Source organism: Lagenorhynchus albirostris, chromosome 15, assembly GCF_949774975.1.
Source record: "Lagenorhynchus albirostris chromosome 15, mLagAlb1.1, whole genome shotgun sequence".
In the NCBI taxonomy this organism is placed as follows: domain Eukaryota; kingdom Metazoa; phylum Chordata; class Mammalia; order Artiodactyla; family Delphinidae; genus Lagenorhynchus; species Lagenorhynchus albirostris.
Window position 1 is genome coordinate 53,530,051 of NC_083109.1, and position 10,154 is coordinate 53,540,204.

The 10,154-nt window shown below is 49.2% G+C and overlaps 1 protein-coding gene across 1 annotated transcript; it reads right to left on the reverse strand.

Annotated features, from left to right (window-relative positions):
- Window positions 1-21: 21 nt before the first annotated feature.
- C15H16orf89 (chromosome 15 C16orf89 homolog) lies at window positions 22-5,976 on the reverse strand. The gene is given in 9 exon segments (XM_060124797.1): window positions 22-62; window positions 229-306; window positions 1,775-1,879; window positions 2,552-2,591; window positions 2,593-2,688; window positions 4,091-4,208; window positions 5,506-5,632; window positions 5,635-5,653; window positions 5,935-5,976. Coding segments are annotated over 9 exon segments (666 nt in total).
- Between the last annotated feature and the right edge of the window lie 4,178 nt (window positions 5,977-10,154).

Consider the following 10,154-nt stretch of genomic DNA (forward strand, 5'->3'; position numbering starts at 1 on the left):
GGAAGCCCCGAAACTTCTCTTTTATGTTCCCTTCACTGGAGACAGCATCTCTGGACTCCCCACTTTCAAAGAGGAGGGCATCAGAGACTCCTACCCTTCCCTCTAGCTCCCAAACACAAAGGCCCCCCACCCTGGCTCCTGGGTGATGCTGGGAGCCTGTTTTCCTTGAATGCAAGCCGTGTGTATCCTTTCTAGGTTTTGGTTTCATGTCTTGGGTATTTTCATTACCTGTAAATTGTTTTTCTTGCCTCTTCACTCTTCTCAAAAGATGCTGTTGGTACTGAATGGCTTTGGGTAATTCTTCATCTTCAGCAGTTGAGAGGAAGAATGAAAGGTGAACTTCTCAAGATGGATTTTTAAATATTACTGGCTAAGCCCCCTACTCTTCACAACACCTCAAGCAACTCAAGTCTTCTCTTGAATCTGGAGGCACTTCTGGAAGTTTCCTCGTGCCCCTGGGTAGAGATACTTCCACACCACCTCAATATGCATCTACTGATTCCCAAATTGTGGTCCCCCAATCACCCATATCAGAATGGCCAGAGGAGCTCATTGAAAATGGGGGTCCGCAGCCCCTCCACCTGCTGAATCTATAGGTCTGGAGGCCTGAGAATCTTCATTTTATAAACGCCTCTGTCTTAAAACAGACTATCTTATTTCAAAAGCTTTGGTCTTTGAGCATCCTAAGCTTCTCATTTGGGAAGCCAGCATTTACTGGGAGCCTTGTCTGTACCTGGCAAAAGCTAGGTGGTTTCATATGTATTATGTCTACTCCTCATAGCTCAGGAAGGTGGAGATTATTTTGCTCATTTATTTATAGACAGGAAAATTGAGGCTCAGAGAGGTGAAGTGATATACTCCAAAGAGGACCAGCTGTCTGGTGTCACATGGCTGGAAAGGGGCTGCATCCTCTGCCTTTCCACCCTCTGCTGCTGCTGCTTCTTTTTCTCTATTTCTTCTTTTTATTCTTTATTTTTTTTAAATTTTGGCCATGACTCGCGGCATGTGGGAATCTTAGTTTCCCGACCAGGGATCAAACCCTGAACCCACGCCCCCTGCAGTGGAAGCATGGAGTCTTAACCACTGGACCGGTGGGGAAGTCCCAGCTGCTTCTTTTTAAAAAAATTTTGTTGAAGTACAGTTTACAATGTTGTGTTTAATTTCTGCTGTACAGCAAAGTGACTCAGTTATACATATTCTTTTTCATATTCTTTTCCGTTATGGTTTATCATAGGATATTGAATATAGTTCCCTCCACCCCTGCTTCTGTGTCACCACCTCTCAGACATCTCCCCTGACTACTCTGCCTAAAGAAGCTTCTCCAATGTTCTTTTCTCTCTCAGCCTGATGTCTCCTTCACAATCATTATCAGAACTCGCATTTCACTTACTGGTTTGTGTAGGTGGTTTCTGTCTCTTTTCCTTGTTTCTCTTTTCCCTGCCTAGTTTCTCCAGAGCCTAGAACTGTGTCTGGCATATAGTAGGTGCTCAGGGAATACTTGATGAAGAAATGAATTTGTTAACACAGGTGCAGGGGTCTGATATCTTCCAACAAGACCGCCCCTCATCCTGCAAAGTTTTGGCTTCCAAAACTCTGAGCCTATTTCCACGTGTGTGTGTGTGTGTGTGTGCATGTGTGTGTGTGCATGGACATGCATGTTGCACACCTCTCTCTGCACCCCCCCAACACCAGTACATCCTTTCCCCAACTGGCATAGAAGCCCAGCGCCCCCACCCCCACCCCTGCTCCCAGCCAGGGAGGAAGTACAGCTCACCTGGCTTCCCAAAGCATCCTTTCTGTGGCTTCTGCCAGCTGAGAATGGCCTCCAGCCACCGGAGTTTATAGAATTTGGAGAAGCCACTGATTCCACAGAACATGACTGGAAGCAAAGACAGGGGACCCTCTTCAGGCCTATCCCCCAGGCCCACCTCTTCCCCCTCCCCAAGGCCACCATGGTGCCACCTGCTAGAGAGAGGCGGCACCAGCAAGTGAGCACTCAGCACAGTGGCTGCAAGGAGGCAGCCCTGAGGGTCTGCATTAGTAAGCAGGGGCCCCCAAACCTGGGTCCTGCCTTGTTCAGTCTGTCCAGAGCTCCGTCACTGGGTCAGATTTTGGGGGCAGGAAGCAGTCAAAACAGTGGCAGATAAAATACAGGATGCCCACTTAAATTTATTTCCAATAAATGATGAATAAAAAATTGTTAAGTAGGACTTCCCTGGTGGTCCAGTGGTTAAGACTGAGTGCTTCCACTCTTCCACTGCAGGGGACGCAGTTTCGATCCCTGATTGGGGAACTAAGATCCAGCATGCCACACGGTGTGGCAAAAAAATTTAAAAAAAGAAAAAAATTGTTAAGTATAGCCCATGCAATGTTTGGGGTACACTTATACTAAAAATGTATTCGTTGTTTACCTGAAGTTCAAATTTGCCTGGGCCTCTTATATTTTCATTTGCTAAACCTGGCAGCCCTAGTGTATGTGTGTGTTTGTGTGTGTGGCCGGAATCAGGGACACCCTGCTGCTTTGTTCCTAGAGCAGAATGCGGGGGCCCATTGTTTTCCATGAAGAGGTCCCGGGTGGGGTAGGCGTATCCGAATGGCCTCAGCTTTCCGGTTCAGGTCCTTCATGTTGGCACAGAAGAGGTTCATGTAGCGCTGGCTCTGGCGGAACAGCCCCTTCGTGCATTCCGTCTGGGGGAACAAACACCAAGAGACAAGGAAGTTGGTGGTCTGAGCGATTCATGCACGCTGTTACAGGAAAAGACCTGCTGTTCTGAAACGGTTTTTTAAGTGGCTGCCTTTGGGGCAAGTCCTTTCCCTTTTCCCAAAATTTCTTCCCTATCCACACTCCCAGCCTGGTGGGGCTTAGTCACCGGGGGACAGAGAGAGCTGAGTTCGAGCCCCGGCTCTGCAGCTTAGGAGCTGTGCGACTTCCACCCCCTAAATTAACCTTTGTGAGCCTCAAGGGTTTTCATGGGGAAAGGGCGATGCCGATGGGAGCTGCACCCGAGGGGCGCTTGTGTGTGTGTGTGGGGGGGTGGGGGGACCGGTACCATAACCTGGAAGTGCCTGACACGACGTCCGACACTAGGGGGCGCTCTAAAGCGCTCTGTCACCGCATTCTGACTTCAGCCTAACCCCGCAAGCAGGCAGCTACAGTGCAGCTCAAAGCCTGGGCCGCGGAGCGGTTGCACGGAGACAAGGACAGGGGATGAGAACAGGCTTTGGAAACTTCTATAGCAATATGTCAGAGCAACTTTCTATCTGCTGAATCTAGTAATCACAATAACTTTCCTTGTAACTTGGCTTTTATTGTATTTACAAAAACACTGGGCTGTGACAGCTTACAAATAAATAATAATAAAAAATCTATTAAACAAAATCAGCAAGTTCTTTCTTGGCTAAGAATTTATGGACATTGAGTAACATTTTTGAATAGAGATAGCAAGCCCTACTTTGTATATAAATAAATATATGTTTAAAATGAGTATTTAGCGGGAGTTCCCTGATGGTCTAGTGGTTAGGATTCGGTGCTTTCACTGCCATGGCCAGGGTTCATTCCCTGGTCGGCGAACTGAGATCCCACAAGCCCCACGGTGAGGCCAAAATAAAATAAAATAAAATGTGTATCTAGCAAATCTTGTGCTTGGAAGAGTGTTTGGGCACAGGAGAAGTGATGGTGGGGCTCTTTTGGTCTTGGTTTGGTTTTCTGGAAGCAGCTAGCTACTGACTTTGTTCTAAGACCTTTTTCCATCTGTTGTTTACTGAGTTCTTTCTGCTGCTTCACTCTCTCTTCTTCTAATACCCTGTGATCCAGTTCAGCATGCAAAGTGCAACAGAATCTCATCCCCCCCCCCCCCCCGCCCCACCACACCACTGTGGTTGGATTTCATGGCTGAACAATGACAGGCTACTCACTTCCGCCTCCTGAGGTCTGAAGCAGGGGTTTAAACCCTGCTTAAAAAAAAAAAACAAAAAAAAACAACCCTGCTTATTTTCCAGGTGTGAACATACGAAACCACACCGTCATGAGCCCCTTTCAGTCATTCTTCCTCTTCCTTGGGCTGTGGTTGAGCCCACGCCAGGCACTCACCATTCTGGCCGAGAGGAAGAAGAGCAGCTGGTGAGACAGACAGTAGCCAGAGCAGCCGGGCCTGGTCATGAGGGTCTTGCAGAAATCGGAGAGCCTGCAGGGCTGGCTGCTGTTTGTCCTGTGGGAGAAGTGGTTCCAAGCTGTTAAAAGTGTCCTGAATGAAGCCCGAGGGCACGGAGCCTTTCCTGGTCCTGATGCCCCCTCTAGTTATTAGACCCCCCCAGTAGGGTCCAGGCACACAGCCATGCCAGATAAACACAGGTGTCCTGTGTCTGGATTGGCTAAATTGTTCCCCCCCGGCCCAGGGGAGGTGATGCTGGAGCTATCCTGAGTTAGGGGAGCCACCAGGAGCTGCGACTTCCCATTTCTCCGTGGGACCCCCAAGTACCATGTTTCCCAGAATTGCCCTAAACAGCAGATCCCTGGACCCAGAACAGCAGATCCCCGGGCCTGGCATGCTCACCCCCCTGTGCCAAGCCTGCCCCATGGAAGGGACAGGGCAGGTCCCTCACTGGAGCATAGCCCGTCTGCAAGCCCAGCTGTGTCCTGGCCCAAACACCTCTCTGAAGGATGCTGAGAAGGTGGGAGCTCGGGCACCTGCTGCCCCTTCTGCTCATGGGTTTCATGGGTCCCTGCACCTAGGGCTTCCCCTTGGGGGTTTGCTCCAAGCCCACTGCACAGCAGGTGAGCTAAGCTAGGCTGGGTCCTTCTTTCTGGGGCCTACAGCCCTGTCCTGCCTTCTGGGACTGGTTCTCCTTGCCAGATGCAGTTCACATTTGTTCTACAGAACCATAAAACAAATGTGAACTGCATCTGGCTAAGAGAACCGGTCCACCATGGGAGGTCAGCCCCCTGCGGTGGGGTCAGGGAAGGTTCTGGAGGAAGGATGCTGGAGCTGGCCCTGAAGTGTGAGCAGAGTTACTTAGGCACATGGCCTGGGGCGGGGCAGGGTGGGAGGAGGCCCCACAGAGGCGACTGCCAGGCACAGGCAAAGGCTTAAAGTGGGAGGGAGCCGGTGCCTTTGAGAGTCTGAAAAGAGGCCCCAGGGCTTGGACCGGAGTGGCCCGGGGACCTGGAAGGGCAGAGGAGTTGGGGCTTTTCCTGAGAACAAGGAAGCTTCGCACTGGGGTGGGGTGTTCAGATGTGCTTTTTGGAAAGATCCCTCTGGTGTGAGGAGACCAGCCAGTTGGGGAGTGCAGGGCGTGGAGGTAGGTGTTTGGAGAGGGCTGGAAGCCTCAGGTGGAGAGAGGGGGGCTGACTCACAGTGATGGGTGGAAGAAGGAACAGCTCTCGGGGGAGCTTGCGCCTGGTTTTGCCCAAACCCCTGGGGATTTGGAGAGTGAGTGGGACGGGAGGACTGGCGGAGGACAAGCACTTTGGGATTTTCAGGAAGCGGGGCCCGTCCAGGGGGCCACCCGGTTCCCAGCAGCTGCACCAGGCACAGGTCACTGTGCTCCTCTGAGAAGGAGTCCTGCTGCTCAAACGTGGAGTAGACCATGGAGGCCTTGGTGCGGGTCCAGATGTGCGGGAGCTTCCAAAACCAGGCTCAACGGCTGGCTGGAACTCTGGCAGAGAGGAGAGGGTTGCGGGGAGACCCAGGAGCAGTGGGCCATGCCGAGCTTTACTGCCCCCCAGGTTCCTGTGGTTTTGAGCCCACGAACTGGCTGTCCCTCCCCTGGCAGCCCTGAGCACACTCGGGTGCCTTCAGGGCTCCAAGCCTTGCCTGAGGGTTGGACACTGCATTTGAAACACAAAGGACGCTCTTTCTCTAAAAAAATTTTAAAAAATCACTAGGAACAGTGTTGGGATGGGCTCTGACTAAATCTATCACATCCCATGGAAGCTTGAGACATATAAGTAGGGTTAGTTGACACCTTTTGTTCCATTAGAATGTGGAGCTCTTATGGAACAGACTTCACGATGACACGGGCTTGGATGGTCTTAAGGACCAGGCCTGGGAGAGGGTGGGGGACGCCGACTGTGGAGGGACAGGCCGAAGCTCGGGAGGGCTGGGGTCTGGTCATGATGTCTGTCCAGTTATCTCCCCACTCACCCCCACGGACCTGGGAGCTGGGAGCCTGGGAGGCAGGGCTGGACCATACAAGGAGCTGGTTTATTTATTTATTTATTTATGGCTGTGTTGGGTCTTCGTTTCTGTGCGAGGGCTTTCTCTAGTTGTGGCAAGCGGGGGCCACTCTTCATCGCGGTGCGCGGGCCCCTCACTATCGCGGCCTCTCCTGTTGCGGAGCACAGGCTCCAGACACGCAGGCTCAGTAGTTGTGGCTCACGGGCCTAGTTGCTCCGCGGCATGTGGGATCCTCCCAGACCAGGGCTCGAACCCGTGTCCCCTGCATTAGCAGGCAGATTCTCAACCACTGTGCCACCAGGAAAGCCCCTGTTTTTTTTCTTTTAATTTAATTTATTTTTTTTGGCTGCATCAGGTCTTAGTTGCAGAATGCGGGATCTTTCGATGCGGGATGCGGACTCTTCATTGTGGCACGTGGGCTTCTCTCTAGTTGTGGCGTGAGGGCTTTCTCTCTCTAGTTGAGGCGCGCGAGCTCAGTAGTTGTGGCACGCAGGCTTAGTTGCCCTGCGGCATGTGGGATCTTAGTCCTTGAACAAGGATCGAACCCGCATCCCCTGCATTGCAAGGCAGATTCTTTACCACTGGACCACCAGGGAAGTCCCTTTTTTAAAAATAAGTTTGGAATAAGATCGTTTGAGGGCACACCTGCCCCCTGAACTGAACAGAGGATTTCTTAGAGTGGAGCCTGTCCAGTAGGGACAGAATATGAGCTGCAAAGGGCAAGCTTCGTGGGTGCTTCAAAATCGTCTAGTGGCCACATTAAAAAAAAAACAAAGAGAAGCAGGTGAAATGAATTTTAACAATCTATTTTATTTGAACAAATGGATCCCAATATCCAAAATATTATCTTTTCAACTTGCTGTCAACATGAAAAATCAATAAAAATTAATTATTTGCATTCTTTTTTTAATATCATTTTTCTACTACTAAGTTTGAAATCTGGGGAGTATTACACTCGTGGCACATTTCAGCTCAGGCTGGGTACATTTCAAGAGCCCCACAGCCACGTGTGCTTCTCGTATTGGGACAGTGAGGACTTAGCGCCCTCATGCAGCTCACTCACTGTGAAAGTACATCTGTTTCCCTGCAAAATGTCACTGTTGGAGTACTGGGTGCTGTCCCGAACTTCATTGGGACTACTACGTGTATGCATGCCATATGCCCTTTCTAAAAAATTCTGAATTCAGAAACATATCTGGTCCCCAGGGTTCCAGTTAAGAGATTATAGATCTGTAAGAATAATAAAAATACCACCACCAAAATGTGCATCTGATGTTCCTTGTGGGCAGGGTTTCTCAATCTATTTTTCATTCTTGCCCTTCTCCAGCCTTTTAAGATATTTCCCCGTGAACATTTAAAAATAATAGCTTTTTTGAGATATAATTTGTTACCGAGTCCAAGCTTGCTCTGCTCGCTGCACGACAGGCCAATGAATGGGGAGACGAAGTGTTGAGGGAAGGAATACGACTTTATTCGGAAAGCTGGCAGACCGAGAAGATGGCAGACTAGTGTCTCCGGTAAACCATCTTATGGGGTTTGGATGCCAGTTTCTTTTATAGTACAGAGAAGGGGAGGAGATGAGGAAGTAAAGTAAAAAGGCCATAATTGCGAAAATCCCCTGGTGAGGGGATGTGTTAATTTCTTCTTTCTTGAAGCCATCCACAGGTGGGGGGGGGGGTTCAGATTATCTCCCTGTGAGCTGAACAGAGGCACTTTAGTTTAACTTTCAGGCAAAGGGGCAGGGTTCCCTGAGGCAGGCCATTATGTATGATTATAATAACAAAAGCAACGAAAAGCAAAGGTTAAAGTCAAAGAAACAGATTGAACACGGAGTCCAATTTAGCTCTTCCCTGTTACAAATTCACATGCCCTTTTAAAGTATACACTTTGGCAGTGTCTCTTAAAAGTATATTCACAAAGTTGTGCAAACACCACCACTGTCTAATTCTGAAATATTTTCATCCCCCCAAAAAGAAACCCCACATCCATCAGCAATCACTCCCCATCCCCCCTAACCTCAGCCCCTGGCAACCACTACTCTGCTTTCTGGTTCCATGGATTTGCCTACTCTTGACATTTCACACAAATACTCATTCAATATATGACCTTTTGTGTCTGACTTCTTTCACTGAGCATAACGTTTTCAAAGTTCACGTATCTTGTAGCATGAATCAGTGCTTCATTCCTTTTTTATGCCTGAAAAATATTCCATTGTATGGATAGATCACGTTATCCATTCATCAGTTGATGGGCACTTGAGTTGTTTCCATCTTTCTGCTACTGTAAATGATGGTGATATAAACATTCATTAACGGGTTTTTGTTTGAAAACCTGTCTTCAGTTCTCTAGGGTATACGCCTAGGAGTGCAATTGCTGGGTCACATGGTAACTGTACGCTTACGTTTAACTTACTGAAGAACTGCCAGACTACTTTCCACAGCAGCTGCACCATTTTCCACAATCACCAGTGATGTGGGAGGGTTCCTCCTGCACAAGTTTTTGTTCAGAACTCCTGTGAAATTTTTGTTTGGCTGCACTGTGCAGCATGTGGGATCTTAGTTCCCCAACCAGGGACTGAACCCATGACTCCTGCATTGGGAGCACAGAGTCTTAACCACTGGACCACCAGGGAAGTCCCTGTTGAAAATTTTTTTTTTAAAGATTTATTTATTTAATTATTTTTGGCTGCATCAGGTCTTAGTTGCTGCATGCGGGCTCTTCATGGTGGTGCTTAGGCTTCTCTCTAGTTGTGGTGTGCAGGTCTTCTCTTCTCCAGTTGTGGTGTGCAGGCTCCAGGGCATGTGGGCTCTGTAGTTTGTGGCATGCGGGCTCTAGTTGAGGCGTGTGAGCTCAGTAGTTGTGGCACGAGGGCCTAGTGGATCTTAGTTCCCTGACCAGGGATTGAACCCACATCCCCTGCATTGTAAGGCGGATTCTTTACCACTGGACCACCAGGGAAATCCCCAGGTGAAATTTTAATACTGCAGATATATTGCATATTTGTTTGTGTGCCGTATCTATATCTGCACTTTATACATAAAAAGAGTATGTTTTTCTTTACTCCTCAAGAACCGTTTTTTTCTGGCTTGGGTGTGTCACTGAGAACGACTGTTCCAGGTGAAGCCTGTCACTATCATCACTTGTTAACCCCTACAACAACCCCTCAAGTGGGTACTATTCTTATCCCCTTTTGTACCTTAAAATCTGAGGTTCTGGGGGGAAAGTGACTTATTTTGACCCCCTGTCTCACAGCTAGGATGAGGTGGTTCAGGTATTCCAACACCTGAGTCCACATCCTTTTTTTTTCTTCCTTTTAAATTTTTATTTATTATTATTATTTTTAAATTTATTTTTGGCTGCGTTGGGTCTTCATTGCTGTGCGCAGGGCTTTCTCTAGTTACGGCAAGTGGGGGCTACTCTTCGTTGCGGTGTGCGGGCTTCTCATTGCGGTGGCTTCTCTTGTTGTGGAGCACAGGGTCTAGGCACGTGGACTTCAGTAGTTGTGGCTCACAGGCTCAGTAGTTGTGGCATGCAGGCTCAGTAGTTGTGGCACGCGGGCTCTAGAGCACAGGCTCAGTAGTTATGGTGCATGGGCTTAGGTGCTCCGTGGCATGTGGGATCTTCCCGGACCAGGGCTCAAACCTGTGTCCCCTGCATTGGCAGGTGGATTCTTAACCACTGCGCCACCAGGGAAGTCCCCCGAGCCCACTTCTTAATCATGAAAATTCTGCCAAGGTTCAGCCTCCTGTCTCTGGAAAGGGAAACAGTACCCTCTTGACCTCTGGGAGGACTGAATTTCATGTGTGATGTTGGCCAAGTGGGCAAGCAGTACAAGCAGGACTGGCTTGTGATGCATCCTGCTTCTCTATCTCCCTAGAGAAACAATCCCAACGCCTTCCTCAATCAGGCTTTCATATTCCAGGACGAGGCGTTTACCTCTGGTTTGTCACAACCATGGACCTGGTCCTTATCCTCTTA